The sequence below is a fragment of the Notothenia rossii genome, assembly GCF_949606895.1.
Source record: "Notothenia rossii genome assembly, chromosome: 5".
In the NCBI taxonomy this organism is placed as follows: Eukaryota; Metazoa; Chordata; class Actinopteri; order Perciformes; family Nototheniidae; genus Notothenia; species Notothenia rossii.
Window position 1 is genome coordinate 22,958,832 of NC_136903.1, and position 19,296 is coordinate 22,978,127.

A 19,296-nucleotide genomic window follows, 5' to 3' on the forward strand; every position below is an offset into this window, starting at 1 on the left:
GAAGGAAACACAAAGTAGATAAAGCATGAATAATCTTGGTTTAAAAGTTACTTCTAGACAGTTTTCTCCGTTTTGGAAGTTGACCGAAGTCCGCCTTTTGACTGACCTGGCACCACAAAATGCACCATGACATCTCTCCTCCACTGCAGCATGACAGGCTGGCAGAGCAGAGGCTTAGCGTAGGCGGTGCTCCAGGGTGTCGCTCCAGGCCGGGCGGGGGATCTGGCTGAGGGAGGGGGGGGTGGTGGTGTGGTCAGGCTGGATGTGGCAGGGGATGGGACCGAAGCTGGGGACAGAGCTGGTGAGGCCGGGGCAAAGTCAGTGTTCTCTATGCTCTCCTCCCCCATCCTGCTGCGGTGGAGCAGCAGGTAGATGTACTCGGATAGACGCACCACGCTGCGGCCTCGCTCCATCAGCTCCAGCTCCACCAGGTAGCGGTTCCCTCTCGCAGAGTCGCGCCGCTTCTCAACGTTAACGATTCGCAGCAGGGTGTAGATCCTGGGGCAGGGGGTAAAAAGATCCCACATTGTAAAAATAATCATCTTTGGTTTGTTTATAAAGCCAGTGTAGGAGTTTTATAAATACTGTATTAAAACTCTCAAAACACTGACCAATCAGGGCAGAGTTTTTTGGGGAGGGGGGTTCAAAGAAAAAGTCAAGACAAACAGTATGAGAAAAAAAAATTGTTAATCTTAAAGCATGTTCACACATTGTAGTAAAAAAGTATAAACCTTATAAGGACCCCCCTTTAAAAAACACACATACTGTAGCTGGTACAGGGTATGATATGCAGCAAAAGGGAGAGGATGCATCTACTGTATAAAACACTATTGCTTATATATTTCGCAAAACTAGGTTACTTCTGCTTAATTGAGGGAAAACCACATAGAGAATGTGATTATCCATATTTAGTTGGAGGCAAGTCAGCATGCTATATTTTTAAAGGAAAAAAAGCGGCTGAGCTATTTTTCACAAACAACATTGAGGTTTTTAAGCACTGCAGCAGCAAATGGTAATGAGCACATAGAGGTCTGCTAACGTGAAGTCAAAGCACCGGGGCATAACCAATATGTTCTCAGCTAAATTACTTCTTGCTTTACATAATGATAAGCAAACAGAAACCCATTTTAACTCACACGAGGTTGCAGGGGAAACTTAAACCTTCTCGTAGTCTCACATCATTCTCCCTCCCTCCCTTCTGTACTCACCCTCCATTGCGTTCGTTGAGTTTCTCCATGTACTGCGCCAGCACGTCCACCACCTCGCTCTCGGCCAGCTGCAGGTTGCCAGACACGTTGCAGCGCAGGTCGTTCCAGTCGGAGCGCAGCAGCTCGAAGTCCATGGGGTTGACGGAGAAGGTCCTCTGCCAGTTGATGCTCTCCTCCGCCCAACCTGGCCGCGGCTCCACCTCCTCGTAGCTGTAGTCCGACAACTCTCCCTCCTCCGGTTCTGGCTCGGGATTAGAGCGGTTTGTATCCTGGAGTTCTGCCGGGTTGGGGTCTGGCTGCTTCTGGGACTCTGTGATCTCTGAGGTCCTGAGGTAGGAGGTGACACGTGTTTGTTCTTGGAGCGTGTTCTCTGTGGAGTTTATCTTTTGCTGGGTAACAGGAGGGGGGTCTCGATGCGGGGACAGCGGGTCCCTTTGGTCGGGTACATCGGTAGTATGTAAACCCCCGTGATCCCCTCTCCTCCTGCTTGTCTCTGATTGTTTGACCCCAGACTTCGGCACACTTTCACTCTGAGTGTTGATACTTCCATTGCGAGGAGAGGTCTTACCCTCTTTTGTGGGGGGGTTGGGCCAGAGCTGAGGGGCACTAACCAGACTTTTGCCTCCTCCCCCAGCATGTCCTTTGGCACCCAGGTTAATCAGCCTAGTGGTCTTCCCAGTTTGGTATAGAAACACCCCCGGGAACACCTCTCTAGGGTGGCGCAATGCCCTCTCCTCCCTCCTTTCCTCCCTCCTCTCCCGACGCTGCTCCCTCTCCCTGTCCTTCTCCCGCTCCTTGGCAGGCCGAGGCCGGGTGATGTAGATCTTGTTCTCCTCCCTCTTTTTATTCCCTCCGACCTTGTTGTTGTTGTTGTTGTCATGGAGGTTGTTGCCGTGGGCGGAGTTGCTGCGGATCTGCTTGGCTCGGCTGGCAAGGGCAGAGAGGGAGGACTTCTGGGGGAAGAGGAGTGAAGACTTGCTCAGTTTGGGCAGGGTCTCAGCTCCCTTCTCTCCCCCGCCACCTGTTCCTCCTCCTCCTCCTTTCCTGCCAGGACTCAGCTCTGCGGGACCAGTGCGGATCCAAGACAAGGAGCGAGGCGGGACCACGCTGTCCGTGTCGGGCTGAAGCCCCCTGGTTTGGGGCTCTTCAAGTCCCTTCCTGGTGTTCTGTCTCCCGTTTGTATGATCTCTACCCCAGTCCAGATCTTTAGCCATCTGTCCCTCTCTGTGAGGAAAGTGTCTCCTCTCTCTGCGACGTTTGATACTGTTGACTGCCCCCTCCTCCTCGTCCTCGGGGTCCTCCTCCTCTTCTTCCCCTTCCCTCCCAGCTGGCGTGGGCGCAGGCTTCGAGTGAGGATGTGAGGGGTTGGAGGTGTGGCTGGGATGAGAGGGCTTCTTGGGCGGCTGCGTGCCAACGATCTCCGCCTCGTCCTCGAAGTCTACCACCTCCTCCTCGTCTAGGAAATCTGGAGATAGGAAGGAGAAACCAATTTGAAATGGTGTGTGTATAAATGTGTGACTGATAGAGAGTGTGTTCAATATTAGTTACCATCTGGGTTGGGGAAAAAGAACGGCCTGTCATCGTCCTCCTCATCCATCTTCATATATTTGTAGAAACCAAACCTGGCAGACATTAGAGGAGGCAACACACATTCATTAACACACACAACATAACATATTAAATAAAGGTTGAAGTTCCAATGTGCCTCACAGCATAATAAACTTCATCTACTATTGAGAGGTCGCATGAATCACTGCCTTCATATTCACACTTGAGCAGTTATTCTGCATGATCATTCTACTCTCTCATATTTACAAGACAGGGACAAATATTCCCTCAGCACTTGGAGAGATATAAGCAATAATGTCCTTACTTCTCTAAGTAGATAGGGGACTCTCTGTAGAAGCACTTGTTCTCTCGCTCCATGTGGGTGAGACGTGTGAAGTCATTTGGGTAAACGAAGGACAGATAGACCTGTGGAAGAAGTTCAATGTCAAAACCAAAAAAGCAATAAGCCCCTGGGAAAACGCCGATAGAGGGAGTTCAGTTAGCAATACTCGAAGGGATTAGATTCAAAGCAGCATTTTAGGCAAAATCCGCTTTTCACTCTTCTAAAAGCTGTATTTTGTTACAGTGATTTCTGTCAAATTGAAATTGGATTTGAGGCATTTTAGTGCTGCAGTAACACACAACAGCCTAAAGGGGGCAACACTGCCTACCACATGCTTCATCAATGTGTTGGTTTGGACAGTGGTGATGTACAAACCAGCATGCCCTCTGTCCAGTTCATATGAATATTATGCTGACTCAGGTTTGAACTTATTTCGTAATCGGAGGCACTTTTGACAAGTCTATAGATCTACTTTTATTTAGAACTCTCACACACACATACACACAAAAACAAATGAAATGTCTTTATAAATATCTATTATTCCGAAGAAGATGGAAGGAGACTTACAAACTGCAGGCCCTGGTATCTGGCGATGGGGAAATCTTTGACTACATAGGTTGGAGAGTAGAGACAGGCCGGAAGCACGTTTTCCAGTCGGGAGGGGTCGATCATAGGAACTGAGGAGAAAATGTAAGATCAGGTACACAAATACGTATTCTGCTTTAAATAAATATGAAATAAAGAAAGCTGGGAGATGATCAGGGCAATGTCAAAACCAGGGAAACACATCAAATGTAAAACAGCACGCCAGAAGGACTGACAGTCTGAATAATACAGTCAAACTGACAGCCAGAGAGACTGAGAGCCAGACAGTCAATCAGTCACAGGAAAATGACAGGCCATAAGATCCGGATGAAGACAGAAAGAAGGGGAGGATGAGTGGCAGATTTACTGCTATAGAAGGTGTCCCTGGGGTCCGGCTTCAGCATATCCGCTCCGTGCTGCAGGACACCCCCTCCCTCCAGAGCCCGGGGGTGAAACTCCTCCGGGAGACGGATGTGACTGGCCAAGGTCTGAGGGATGTGGTCCACGGCGTTCATCTTCAGATTGGATTCATCTGAAAAATACAGAAAAAGAGGGAAAGACTGAGTTATAGATGATGTAAAAGATGGAAAGAGGAAGATCAGTATTTCACTCACTGTTTGGATTATCTTTATGACACATTTGATTTGCATCATCACAAATCGATACCCACCATGAAAAGTGACAAAAAAGACAAATGAACGGCAGAGAGGAGAGAAAAACCGGAAGAAGAGGAGGTGGAACGTGAGAGGCTCAGAAACAGAGTTGGAAAAAACAAAACAAATACAGAGCAAAGCAGAGTCATAATTATACCAAATCGATAGCACGAGAGGAGGAGAGCGCATCTGTGATTAATGGCATGTCAGGAGCAAGGCCTGATGGGAGAAATGCTTCATAATTAGGGGTGGTCAGCATCATTTTCATCCTCCAGAGGGTGGAGGGCGCACATTGGGTGTGTGAACGCCACACACAGAAAGCTTCTTTTTAGACACCCTTTCTTCTAACAATAAAACATCTGTTGATCTCACATATGATACATGGCTTTACACTTCACCCAAGCCAGCTGTAATTCATTATCTATGTTACGGAAATACTCAAAAGAAGCAAACAAACAAAGGAAACAACATAACTCTTGATTTATTTCCATCCTGTTGCAGATGTCGTCGGGGTGTAATAAAAGAAGAATCAACATTATTTCTGTATGGCATAAACCTCATTCAGATGGTAATACCACGCACATTTAGCACCCGTTAACGGTGTTGTGATTATTTGAAATTCCTGGTCTGTGTAGCAAATGCGTATGCGTGTGTGATGGTGTAAATTCATTAATGGCTACCATCTGGGTGGCGCTTTTATGTACACGGCTACTGATTCTGTAGTAAAAAAGTATTATCGCACCACTAAAGGGGATTTAGAAACCACAAGGAATTGTTGTGGATACTGAACTGCCCTGCAAATTAAGATAATATAGCAGGAACAATTATCCTGACATAAATGAGCATTTCATTTGAAAAAAACTCAATAACACACAGTAAAACTGCTTTAGGTCAGTAGGATCTTTGCAACAAAGATGGATGTTGAGAAATATTTCCAGATGAGATACCATGTGTGGAAATATTCAATACTCACTTATAAGATAAGTTACCTGGATAGTAGAAAAATTAACTTACAAATACAACATTGGAACAAATACTGTATTCTTGGTTTTTTTACAGACTGGATATGAGCTGAAAAACATACTTTATGATTACTTATTTACGTCTCATGTCAAAATATGTCCCAAATGTAGACAATCTGACACTGGTTGCTGAGTCACCCATGTATTTGCCTCTGACCACAACTCTGTGATTGAGGCTCATAGTTTGAGAATGTTCCTATTAAATGTTACGACTGCCTAACACACAATGACGTTAATTGAAATCCAATCTGACATTTAATTAAAGTAAGTAATGCAAAGGACAAGTATAGCTGGGTGAGCTTACAAATGTTTCTCTGTGTCAAATGGGAATGAATATTAAACACTTTCCACAGTGAGAGAATGGAGAAACCGGGTAAGATAGAGGGCATGGCATAAATGGAGGAGCAGTGATGGATGGGTGGAGGGAGGGGGACAGATGAGGAGATGGTAATGTTTGAAGCCAGCAGGTGACCTCATATTCAGTACAAGGCCTCCTTCTTCACTGTCGTAGCCGGTCATAAACAAGAAGGCATACATCCCTAGCAACCTGCTTTCCCAAAATGACAACTCCACACATCATTCTGTGTGCAGCTGGCATTTCCCCTTGTTAAAAATACTTGCTATTTTTGGAGCTATAGAGGTTAGACATCTACCCGGGAGCTCTCATCTCTGCTCCTATAGAGAAGAAATAGAGCATCCAATAGATTCTGTATCTTCTCTTTGGTCCTACATACAGTAGAGTAGACATGGCATGACCTCAAATATGCAGCTGAGAAATAACTAAATATAAAATAAGGACAACTGGCAATAAATGTGGGTTTGTTTGACGGGAAGGCAGATGAACATATTTGATCAAAAAGGCAAATGTTTATGGTTGAATACCAGAATAGATGCATTTTTTTAATAGCATCAGTTGCTGTTTCTATTTCTGAGAACTAGGCTAAACAAAAGGACTAGAAATAGAAAAGACAAAGAGTCCCATGTGTATCAATGCCACAAATATCTGTTATTTACAAATTCATCATCCAGTTTATTTCATTTCCAAGACAGTATGAGAACAATGCACTGTGTCATTAGAGCAGCAGAACAGAACAGCTCTTACCTGTATACAGGGAGATGTAGGCCGAGTCGATTACTTCATATTTCAGACCAGGGAGGAACGGACGCCACTGTTTGTGAAAGAGAGAAAAGGGATTGTGTGAGAGGAGAAAACTAGATGTCAACACATGGAAAGTATAATGTGAACAGAAATCGTCCATCACTGTTTCCAGGCTAAACTGTGACACGTTGGGTGTTATCGAATACAGGATCGATCTGATGCTGGGTTTTTGTATAAACACACTTAGCAAGAGAGAGAGAGAGAAAAAAGAAAAGTGTGGCACGTGGAAAGAGAACAAGAAACGTGAGACTGGAGGGATATGAAGGAAGGGAAGGAATGAGAAAACAAGAGCAACAACAGAAACACCTGAGAAAATAGACTGTGAGCGGAGCGAGAGTGAAGAGGAAGATCTAGTTATGACCTGAAAACTGAGAGAGGCATGGGGTAAGGGATAGAGAGAGGGGGAGAAAGAGAGTGAGAGAAAGAGAGGGATGCTACAATTCTTTTAAATAGATTTCACAATTATCCCGTCACTTCTGGTTACCGAGGATATAATGGCAGGAGACAGGTCATTTTCTAACCCTCGGGTTGAGAATACAAATATAAACACCCTCCTTAGGCTCATGCAAATGCTTCCATGTGTAAAAATGCAAAACCAATACACAAACACTTTCACCGTTTTAGATTCTGCAACTCATGAAGCACCAATGGCTGACATGTGAAAGCCCAATCCAGCATTTATTTTTTAAGATACCTATACTGTTTGCTACTTCTTCACAATGACGCTGACACTGGAAAACAAGGGGCACACATGCCAAAAACAAGTGCACATAAAAAAGAACAACAAACAAGGACACAGTGCGGTGTCATGCTGTGCAGCAGCAGGGAGCAGCTCTGCAGGCCACCAAAGGCTTCAGCTTTGTGTAATTATTTCAGGGGGATTGTTGTCAAGGTCGAGGCAGGCGGCTGTCATGGAAGGACGAAAAAGTGAAGACCACATATGAGTTGTTATTTAGGATTTTAAGTCTAACTCGCAGCGGAATCACAGCACAGACTGCAAGTGTTCAACTATCGCAAAGTTTCCATTGATTTCTAAAACAAAACAGTAAGTTCATTCTTAAACTTACACGCAGTTGTTTGGCGGGAAAATTGTATCACAAGTTTGACTTTCTAGCTTTTTCTGCATTGTAATAAAGTGTGTTGCAGTCTTATTCTGGATATTTTTATTACAACAGTATTTTTATATTTGCTGTTAATGTATTGTTTTATTATATTTGCATCTTATTCTATCTTTAAATACTTTTCACTCATGTGTAATACTTGACAACACTGCTCCTGTGACAAAATAACTTCCCAATTTGGGATGAATAACGTATCTATCTATCTATCTATCTATCTATCTATACTGTTTGTTAGCTGTATTGACGCAAAATGAGAAAACAAATGGACATGACTCTTTTTTCTGCTCAAACAAAGCATTTGAGATGTGTGTGTGTGTGTTTTCAGAGTATTTTTGTGTGTGACTGTGGGTGTGTACGCTGTGTGTACGGGTGCGTCCTCTGTGAAATAGTGTTGACAGGAAGCAGCAGAGGCCTGTTCGCTGGCCCCAAGAGTTCAACAGAGAGGAAAAAAAATCAATATCCAGGAGGAAATAATAAAAAGTAACAATCGCAAAATGGCAACGGGCAGCCGGCAGTGTTGTTTCATCAAGTTTCATCATTCCTCGACCACCCACTGACGTTTAGATATCGTTTTCATTCAGCCGGCCCATAGTGGGTTCTGCTCCAACCTGGAGAGTGTGGTTTAATGCTCTCTGGAGTTACATACTGTACTCAATGCAGCTTACACACACACACACACAGTTTGCCTCCAGGCCCATCAAACGCAGGTTATTTTTTTATTCCTAGATGATTAGTAGTTTATTGTTCCTGAGACTGCTGACTGTTGTATTAGTTTGTTTCCTTTAATTCAATTGGCTGACTCAGAGCCTAAGGCACTATGGATATGAAGTTATTTTTTCGGTGTGACACATAAGAGGTAAAGACATAATTAAACTATTTGATCTTTACCAGTTTACGTAAAAATCCATTCGGTTTTCAGGTACAATAAAATGAACAGAAAGTAAACACTTCCATTTAGTAGTGTTACAGTCCTCTCTTAAATTTTCTAGGGTATTAATGGAATAAAGGCGAATTTAAGAAGAAAGCATTAACCGGTCAGAGGCTGTCGAGCCAGTTTCCATGTCTATTTGTTCAATAGAGGGTAAATAAGTTCACTGAGGTATCTCTATCTGTTTTCCCTGTCTTTTTCTGTGTCTCTATCGGGCCCACTTGGCTTTAGGCCCAAATTGGTAGAGTAGTAAACAGAAAAGGTCTGAGGCAGAGCGGACAGGAGAACAAGGCAGATGTTAACCTACTTGACGACACCTGCCTGAGGGAAAATAAACTACAGTTACTTTGATGTTTGAGAGAAGAACAACCTGAGAACTGTATAAAGGTGTTTGTGGTCACTTCAAGTATGACATGAGAAACACGTTTGGGCAAGAATGGAGAGAATGACATGAAAGGTTCTTCAACGTTATTGTTATTGTAAAGTAATCCAGTGAAAAAACAAGAACTGTTCCATAATTGTCAAACCAAAAACTATTTTATAAACTATGGTCAGCCAAATGTTGGCACTGGATGACATGTTCCTTCATAGTGTACCATAAGGAAGGCAATTGTAGTATATTTTTAAGTTGATTCCTCATACACTGTTCTGTAAACACACACTAGCGAACTAAATGTGCATCAATGCTGTTATGACCTGGCTCAAAAGGCCACAACAAAGTGGGAGACACACCATATCAATGGTTAATAAAATATGTTTATTTAAGCAAACAATTCAAATTAACCAAATTAATGAAGTGCAAAAATGAGTAAAGCATGATGTGTGGACGTCAGTGGTATCAGTAGTGTAAATGCAGGGTGAGGGTTGCATGGACGTGTAAGTGTGAGGGTGTTGAGGTGCACAAAGTAAAGTAACAAACAGCATACTCAACAGAACTGGCTGCCTGCAGGAAAAAGCAGAGAGAGACCATGGCCGTTTCTCAATCGCAAGTAAAACTGCTGCAGAGCAACTATTTCAAGTATACTACGTCATCGAGTGGCGCCGAAGGACTAACTTGAAATGCATGTTAAATACCCAGCATTCTGCGCCACTCTATGACGTAGTATACTTGAAATAGTTGCTCTGCAGCAGTTTTACTTGCGAGAAACGGCCAGAGAGGAGCAGAGGGGCTTTAAGTGTCACGGCTCAAACTGCGTCCCTGTTTGTTCCTCTGGGTGTGTGTGTGTGTGCGGAGAGGGTGTTGTTTCCCTTGCAGGCAGCAGCCTGATTGCTCTCACCTGGCCGTCCGACTCAGCTGTCCCTCATCAATCTAATCAGGACACAGCTTATCTACTCCAGTCTCCCAGCAACTCACCGCCAGATTGTTTTCTACACCAGTGGTATTACATCCTCCTGGCTGCCCATTCAGTTAGCCTGTCTGCGTGTAATTCCGTACTTTTTGTAATTAGTTTCTCCTTGTGTTTCCAGTGCAATCCCTCGGACATCGTCCACCAGAGCTTCCAGCCAACCTGCCTGCTTCTTCCTGCATCATACCTGCCTGCCTTGTTATCAGTCCAGCCTGAACTGCCTACCTCCACTCCGGACCTCCATAGTCACCAAACCTGCCTGAGTCTCCGAAACAATAAACCATTTAAACATCTTCAGTCAATGCCTGCACCTGGGTCCTGTTTAAAACATAATCCTAACATTAAGTAGCTGCAGGGCACCAGACCCAGGTGCCCTGCAGTTACTGCAATCAAGGCTGGACACAGCACAGCCACACCCTCTCCAGATGAACCCACAGGGGCATCACAATGCTGAAGATAGTCCTCAACAAATGCTCCATTTACTCGTGTAAAGTTTGAGTGGCTTTTTTTAGGAAATTACTTAACTTGTGTTAAAAATAAAACTGATCAAACATTTAAGAAGTGGGACAAGGATAGATCACACATAGTATATGTAAATAGGTTTGTTTTTTCCCAGAGCTATGGTTTAGTTGTGGAGAAAGGATGGAAAAAATTGAAGAAAGAAGACTTGTAAGTAGTGATGGGCAAATTAAGCTTTGAATGAAGCATCGAACCACTTGGACAATTGTTTCGAAAATAGGTTCCTTTCTCGAAGCTTCAGTTAAAGCGACCTCTCCTGGCGAAGTGCAAGGCTGCAGTGGGTTTAACGTATCTTTGCCTTGAAAGATATTCGATGCACACACATAGTAAGACGGAAAATCATGTTCTATTTGCAATTGAAGATTGATAATTGTGTGTATTGGGTTATTGAGAAGAGAGTGCTGGAAAATGTGGCATTGGTTGGGTGTGCTTGTGTAATTATGGCAGGGGGTGATTATGTGGGATGGGGAACACTCAAAGATCTTTATTGAGGTAGCCTTCATTATTCTTTTTATTTTGTATCTTTCTAAAGGGCATTTTTCTGGCCGGAGAGGGCCTTTTATCAGTTATAGTATTAAAGTTTAAAAGCGGGCAATGATTAAAAGTTCATCCATTCCAGGATTGCGCGGAGGACGTCGCCGCGTTCGGGCCGCCGGCTTTATCCACTGGGCTATCCATTCCTTGAACTGATCCAGAACGACCTATCTTTCTTCCTGGCTTGCTCTATAATGATCCAATAAAAATGCAATACCAGCAACAACGACAGCAACCCACACATTGCGCATTGTTTAAAGTGTTCAAATTCGAAACTGTTTCAACCTGTCACCTGTCAGAATCGAGACGAGGCAGTGCATTGAATCGCGTGATTGAACCGCGAACCAGTCAAGTGATTTATTCAGGAAATTAAGCAGTTTCTGCTTCGGACGTCATATGTCACGTGATTTGAAGCAAGCTTCGAAGCACTGCTTCTATAGAATAGGAAGTCCAGGGTTTGAAGCACGTATCGAAGCTTCAGTGTCAAACTGCCATCACTACTTGTAAGACAGTGAGAGTAAAGACTGCGGCAAGTATACTGCTTATAAACTCTCCTTCACTCGCCATTCAGTCTGTGATTACTCATTTTCAGTTTGAATGAAAGGTAGAACACAGCACAAGCGCCCTTCTTGACCAGTCTGTGCTGCCAGATAACTGTTCACTGAGAAAGATATGCTGCTAACAAGCCGAGAATTATCTCCCGTAGCTTTGGTGTAAAAAGGTAAAGTGACAGCTAATAAGCTAATGAAATCCCATATTCAAAAACGTTCAGTGTTGGCTTTGTCCCTTATGGTGAGGTTTAGGGGAAAGTCGTAGCGTTTATTCAATTCTAGCCCTCATGGGTTAGGGCTACAGTTCGAAATGTACTGTATGTGCAACCATAGCTGTCAGACATGTGTGAAAACGAAAGGAATTTTTGAAAAATGTTTGGGAAGTATTGTTTGCTTTATTGCCAAGAGGTAAATTAGAAGATTGATGCCACTCATGTTCGTACAGAAAATAATAAATTAACTCAAGCAGCCTCTTAGCTTAGCTTAGCCTTAGCTGGTTGCATCCAACAAATTCCAGCACCTCTAATCTAAAATGTACGAATTTACTTTTAAAAAATCTACGAGAAGTGTAAAAACGCATATTATGGTTTTTCAATCCTGGAAACAACCAGTAGTGAAGTTACTGATGCTTCACTGACCCTTATGTGTCGGTGCCTTATTTATATGTGTAACAAGTTTCTGACATCTGAAACCATGCAAAGCTGTAACTTTCAAACTTTAAAAAAATGGAAAAAGTTTAAGGACCTTTTGAGCTTACTCTACAGCACAGCTTACACTGTAAGTAAGAACAAATGAATGGCATGCTGACTCTTACTGGACCGAATGTAGAAAAAACATTAATATTTTACAAGACCTTCTTTTGTTAGATATAGCTGTCTATTCAACTCTGTGTTCCAGATAAGATTTGTAAAGGATCATACATGTGTTATATTCTAAGGATTCTAAGGATATAAGGGGAAGAAATGTGAGGTGATGAGCAATGGCAATAACAAATAAAATGTATTGAGGGGATGCAAGAAAAGTTATGACAGCTTTCGTAGGAAGAAAACCAAAGTAGGAATTTTTACATTGGCAGTTATGGAAAATGTGTGGATCTATGGTGCTGCTCACTGACAGGCGCCTGGCAGCAGACCATCAGGAGAGACTGCTGACAGCTCAGTCTGAACACAAACCTCCACAACACAGCACAGAAGACTCAGAAGATGGCAGTGTTTTGATTCTCTGCTGATACTGTTTGTAAATCTTTAAACAATGGAAGACTGACGGTGAAGAAGAGGCGAAAAAACCCCAAACGAAAAACGACAGAAAACCGAAAACAGGGACATAAAGCTCCTGACTGATTATACTCTCATATCAATTGACAACCAAACAGAGCTAAACACTTAAATGATTGAAGATAGATGACACTCTCCATTACCTATCAGAAAAACAAAAAAAACATTGGCTTGTTTTTAAAGTCAGATCATGTCCTGCCTGGGGACAGAGGATCAATATTCAAAGAGAAATGACGAGGTGGAAACAGTGACGGGGTGTTTGATTTTCTACGCTGAATTATACTTAAGTCTCACAGACCAGACATCTCACAAAGACAAATGAGCCCAATATCCATAGCAATTACCGGCACGTCATAGTCTGTGTGTTTACAGCGATGCCCTGTGTGCTCTGAGGGGGAACCAGTTAGTCACACTAACATTCTCACTCGATTCAAATCAAGTCAAACTCGACATGAAGGATGTCCCAGCACCTCTCCTAAAAGCCCATGTGTTGCCACATGACTAAAACTTTTGGACAAGGACATGCATGCTAACAGAATGTTACTGGAAATTAGATGACACAGGAATAACTAGGCTTACCTGAATACAAATGGATATAAAATAGATGGTTTTGGACTAAGTGAGCAAGACGGCACAGACCTGACTGAATGTGTAAAATATTGTTTTGACATGATCGCATGAATGCACCCAATGGCGGATTAAAAAACGTTCAATGATAACATATATGGGCAAAATGTAATATGACAGATTCATCATGACCTGAATATGATAACAGTAGTGTGCCTGCATGTTTTACCATTCAAACTTGTGTTAAAAATGTATTGAATTAAATATGATTAGTAAAGTGGACCGTGTTCGGTGGGTTAGTGTATGGGCAAATATGTATGATGACAAGAGAAAGCCAAAAACACAGGAAGTGGGTTACATATATAAGCTCTACATCAGCCTCAAATGTCTGTAGTTTAATAGGGAATAACATTAATGAGAATAAAATTCAGTTGTAGGATGAGTTCTTCTCGATTCTGGGAAACGGAACCCTTTGAGAATTTATTGAGAATCCATGTCTTGCACTTTTTAGCATCCTCATAAATAGGGAAAACCCAGATACTCTGCCTGCAGTCATTAGTCTAATGACTGGCATTAAAAAAAAAGTCAAATAACATGAACATGTTATGGCAAGCTATTAAAGAGTGTTTGTTGGTGAATTTTATGCTGGTGTTCTTGTTGTTTCCTTATATATTCATTTAAATGACCTTTAGAATGGAGCTGCCAAGAGACAAATGCAAATGAAAATGTCCTCTATCGAAAATCTACAGACTTGGCCATATGGTGGCTTCGCCAACATTGTGGACTGCGCAAATTACTAGATAGGAATAATAATAGAAGCGTTTCTTTTTGTCAAAACTAAAATAAAAGTAATGTATGGGACGGGCAAACGTGTGCATGGTAATGATACAAAACGAATTAAGTGATAAAAATGACCGAAAGAAAATGTAATATGCAAGATTATACATTTGAAAAAACGCGAAAACAGGAAAACCAAAATACAGAAAAGTGAGCGGAGGTAAAAAATACGACACCATGTGTCTAAAAGCTGCTGAACTACCTTCAACCCTAAAAGGTGTTGAAGTGGTAAAGACACAAAGAGAAAGTAAAACTATACACACAATATATTTTAACAGCTGGCTCCAGGTTGCAAGGGCCACTCCTGATTTATATCGAGGAGGCAGGGCGTGCGGCAGATGTTGGGAGGCCTGCGCGTGCCAGTGTGTATGGTTGTGCCTGAGTGTATTCACCCATGAGTCTGCAGGCGTTGGGGGTAGAAGTGTGTTTGAGGGGCTGAGTGTGTGCATACATGGGTGTGTGTATTAATTGGTCGGCAGTGTGAGACTTGGTCTGGCAGGAGTGATAAAAGAGCGCCATTAAAGTCCTGCATTTAAATCCAACACCCATGCCTCTCCATAAAGTTGCCATTACTAATTAAGGCGTGACTTTTCTTCTCTTCCTTCTCCCACTCCTTCCTTCTCTCAATCACACCGTTTAATGGCCGACACTTTCCCTCACTCTGTCACATGGTGTAGCGAGACACGTTTTCCATTAGGCCGGCGTAAATGTCCCGTGTGTCACCGACAAAGATCAAGAGGACATTTAAGAAACCTACCCCGTCTTCTTTCATCTCATATAATCCATTTAAAAAAAACAGTCATCACTTTAGAGAGAGTTTATTTGAAGCTAATTGAAGAGAAAACACTGAGGTAGTAGTGGAAAGGTTCAGTCAGAGTGCAGCTTTAGTAATTGCCTTCTCGTCCTAACAGCTCAACAATCTCCTCATTCATTGGTGTGCTGTTCATACATACAAATGCAGTTGTTTCCATCCCCTGGAGAAAGGAACAGTGTACTCCTAACCTATCTCTTCCTGTCTCTAATGCTGTTTATGTTCCGCTTTCCTGCAGTGATTCTCCCTCATTCCTTCACACGGTGGAAAGGAAAGGGGCCATCACAGAGAGAACAAGCCTTCTCTTTCTTATTTCCTTGCCTAAAAGGTAACTTTCAGACGGTGCTTGTGTACTATCTGATATTTACACTCTCTTGTTTCTTTATAACAAGCGCTGCTGAACACATACTATCCCAGAGGAACAGCCCACCTTTGGCCGTGCAATCAGAACTTGGCACCGAACACAGAGGAAAGAGCTGTGAATCCACACTATCTGCTCTTTAACAAATGAGTGCCTGGGTTTCTGCGGATTTATGTGAGCCCTGGGCTTACGCTGTTGTGGGTCGGTCACGGTAAATCTGCTATTTTTGTCAAGGTGTTAAATGTATTCCACTGTTAAATCACACACAGGGGCCTTACTAAGGCAGCACAACGTACACACATGCACACATTCCTGCGCACTATCTTGATTTGCTGCATGACTTTTATACGCTTCATTAAATAGTTTTTACTCGTACAAACCCGCTTTGATGGCCTCATGAGTAGTAGGCTAAGAGGAAGAGCAGAGAGAGAGAGAGAGAGAGAGAGAGAGAGAGAGAGAGGCAGAGATTTCCACATGACCTTGATTCACTGGTAGACATAATCACATGGAAAATGTTCTGGATGATTTGAATGAGAAATACTTCGAGGTAGAGGGAACAGAAATACCTCATTAAAAGCCTTCAGTTCACTTCACACATATCCTTCTATCCTCCTCTATTTAGGTTTGTCAGCTCTTCGTTCTTCGTCGTTAGATCAACCAAATACGATTCTATAAAGAGACCCAAATATTTAGTTAAATCTTAATAATAAATCTTAAGTTAATTAATCTTAGTGCCAAAGACTGTGTGTATTTATTTAGCATTTTCTCGCTTTATTGACAACTTTGCAGTTCCCCACACTTCAACAGCGTGCTCATTGTTTTCATGTGACAGGCTGGAGCTTTAGGGTTTTTCTTACTTTCTCCACTCTCATCAACTCTGTGCCATTTTTAGTAAGAAAGCTCAGATAAAACAGACGAAGACAAAGATCGTGACTAGCTTATGAACTGAGTGGACCCAGATATCTTTCTCAGGAGTTGGGAGAAACCAAAAGTACTTAAGTTTTGCCAAAAACTGAGCCAGGTCCAACAAGAGCATCATGCATGATTAATCTTCCGAGACATCTGCATTAAGAAAATAGTAGATGTCTCGTTGAAATAATTGAAATTGAGGTGATTTGCAGAGGTTTACATTATCCAGCCATAGGACTCTACCCTCCACATTGACCAGTCTGCTTCACAAGTCCAGCAACAAGTCCATAATACCAGAATATTTCTCTGCTGTTATTGAATTGCTTCCCACCAACTGAGTTTGTTATTCTTTACAGAGGCTCTCTAAATAAAGTTTAATTTGTTTGCCACTGGGATGTGGCCGTCACAGGCAGTAATTTATTAGTCACACTTGCACATCATAAACAGAATATTCATAACACACCTACATCAAGAACCCACAGCATCCCATAGCAACAGCATAGCACTTGGGAGACCTGCCATACGGCCCGTGTGAAAACACTGTCATAAGAAGTTACCAGCAAATTCACCATTACCAAGACAGAATGGAGATCCAAGTGTCAGTATGGTTGTAAAGTAGATGCATGCCTCCCTCTCTCTCACACACACATACACACAAAGTCCTCCATCCACATTTCATTGGGTTTAAGTGTGATCCTCTTGGCACCACAGAGCTATCGGAGTCCAGCATGGTGCTCCTCACATCACCCTGTCAACTCCTCTCTAAGAACTTGCACCCAGGAGCCACACAGAGCAGAATAACACTGCACAGACTGAAGGTTTAAGACACAAGAGAAAAACTGAAAGGACACAGCAGGGGTGGAAAGTGTGGCAAAAGTTAGAGAGTGTTGAATTGATGAATGCTAGGTTGGAAAAACAAAAGTATGACAGAAAAGTTAAGACCAGTTATATAAAGTAACTAAGTACATTTACTCAAGTACTGTTCTTTAGTACAATTTGAGGTAATTGTACTTTAATTCAGTATTTACATTTTTCTACAATTTAGAGGTCAACAATGTATCCTTACTCCACATCATTTATTATAATACCTTTAGTACTTTGCATATTTGAATGATTGATATGAAATGTGATCAACACTTAAGACGTTAATCAAACCCTGGAGTAAATCCACAAGCTACCTTGCACCATATGAATTGATTTAAATTAGCTCCACCTTTACCAGCTGTGATAAACACTTTAATGCATCAATAATTATAATCAAAACATATAATTAATATAATTCTGAAATGGGCCAATCTGCATAATGAGGAATTTAACATGCAGGACTTTTACTTGTAGAGTATTCCTGCTTTCTGGTGGTTCTACTTTTATTTAAGTCCACAATCTGAGTACTTCTTCCCCCTCTGAAAAAGACCCAGGAAGAAACTAACAAGAACTAATATTAAGACATACATAAAGGTAGAGGAATTAGCCAGAAGCACTCAAAGTGTGTGAGTGATAAAGATAGACTGAGGGAAGTAAAAAATCATTAACCTCCAGGGTGTAAATATGACATAAAAGTTTTGTGAAAGAAGAGAAAAACTCTAGCAGCACTGCTGATGATAATGATGATGGTCACCATGATGGCGATAACCTGGGGCTTGTTAAGAGACTCATTCCACACACACAAACACATCAGTGATCTCTTTTTTCCCTGTACCCTCCCACTCAAAGTACAGGCTCACACAAGGCGTGTGGGCTCTCGTTTGAAACTTCATCTCGAAAATTAAGCTCCACTCATCTCTGAGCTTTGCCTGAGGTGCAGAATACCACTACTGAGAACGAAGTGGTGCAGAGGAGAAGTGTGGATGTGAAGAGAAAAAGGAAAGATAGAGATGAAGAGGCAGTACAGAACAAAGATAAAGACAGAGGCAGGAAAAACCAATGTGAAGTGCCGTGGGAGAGATAGATGAAGAGAGAATAAATAGTTGCTCTATACCATTTCGTAGCAAAAGACAGCATGAAAAAAGGAGGGCGTCCATGCATAAAGGATTGATCAGGTGAGACCATGGAAACATGAGGAAAATTAAACAGAATACACAGGAAAGTTGGGAGAGGAGGTATTTCCACCAGCTCAGCCAGCACTCTGACCCTGTTAAACAAAGGGTAGGAGCAAGACTAAGCAAATGTCCTGCCAAAGGTCAAGCTTTCTCAAGACAGGTGAAAGCCTTTTCATATGCTTGAGGGATGGTACTTATCCATAGTCAACGCACTACATACTGTACATGGGGGAATGCATGCCTCCAGTTTAGAGAAAAGTTACCACCCAAAAGGAAAGCAACGTGCTGCTGCGGACGGGAATGTCAGCAAAATGTCTACTAAAAACAATGTTTGTGTAAATGTATGCTATATTCAGAATATCTTAACCACTTTAAGTTGCCATAAGACGGATATAGAGTCTTTGTTTTTTGAAATGGTTATCTATGCTCTCACCAAAGTTACCAGACTCCAGTGAAAAAACACTACCTCACAGCACACAGGGGTTGCCGCCGGTCTACTGCTGCCTTCATTGGTTAGGTAATCTGTTTTATTGTGTGACTTTGGTGAATCCAAACTAACAAAGTCAAACAATATCAGAAGCAAACTTACTGATAGAGGCAGCAGTACACCTGACTAACCCCTTTGTTATGCAAGGTAAAATAAAAATAAAATCCCGATAGAGCCTAGAGGCAATGCCGAGAGCATAGATGTTATAATAGCTTCAACTCCCCCGTCAAAAATGTGATGCCTTATGGCAATGCGAAACGGTAGAAATCTTCTACATATAGCATACAATTTAGGATGCTGAAACACCTTTTGCTTACATCCGCTCCACGTCAGTACATTGTTTAGTTCCTGCTCTATGGTATATATCATACATTCAAACTGTCCCTTTTAGAGTCTGCTAGAATACAATTATTAAGAGGGAAATGAGATGCAGACAAGGATGCAAGGAGGATGTGAGCTCACGTGATTGGATAGCTCCACTTACCCCAACCTCC

General features: G+C 42.3%; 1 protein-coding gene across 1 annotated transcript in view; it reads right to left on the reverse strand.

The window, feature by feature from the left end:
- Positions 1-19,296, reverse strand: part of b4galnt4a (beta-1,4-N-acetyl-galactosaminyl transferase 4a) — a 164,195-nt gene that overhangs the window by 5,139 nt on the left and 139,760 nt on the right. Inside the window, exons 8-14 of the mRNA XM_079682839.1 lie at positions 6,462-6,571; positions 4,052-4,216; positions 3,667-3,776; positions 3,082-3,182; positions 2,757-2,830; positions 1,209-2,673; positions 107-498 (exon numbers count right to left, since the gene is read on the reverse strand). Of these exons, the coding sequence (XP_079538965.1) occupies positions 107-498; positions 1,209-2,673; positions 2,757-2,830; positions 3,082-3,182; positions 3,667-3,776; positions 4,052-4,216; positions 6,462-6,571 (2,417 nt within the window). The remainder of the gene's footprint in view (positions 1-106; positions 499-1,208; positions 2,674-2,756; positions 2,831-3,081; positions 3,183-3,666; positions 3,777-4,051; positions 4,217-6,461; positions 6,572-19,296) is intronic.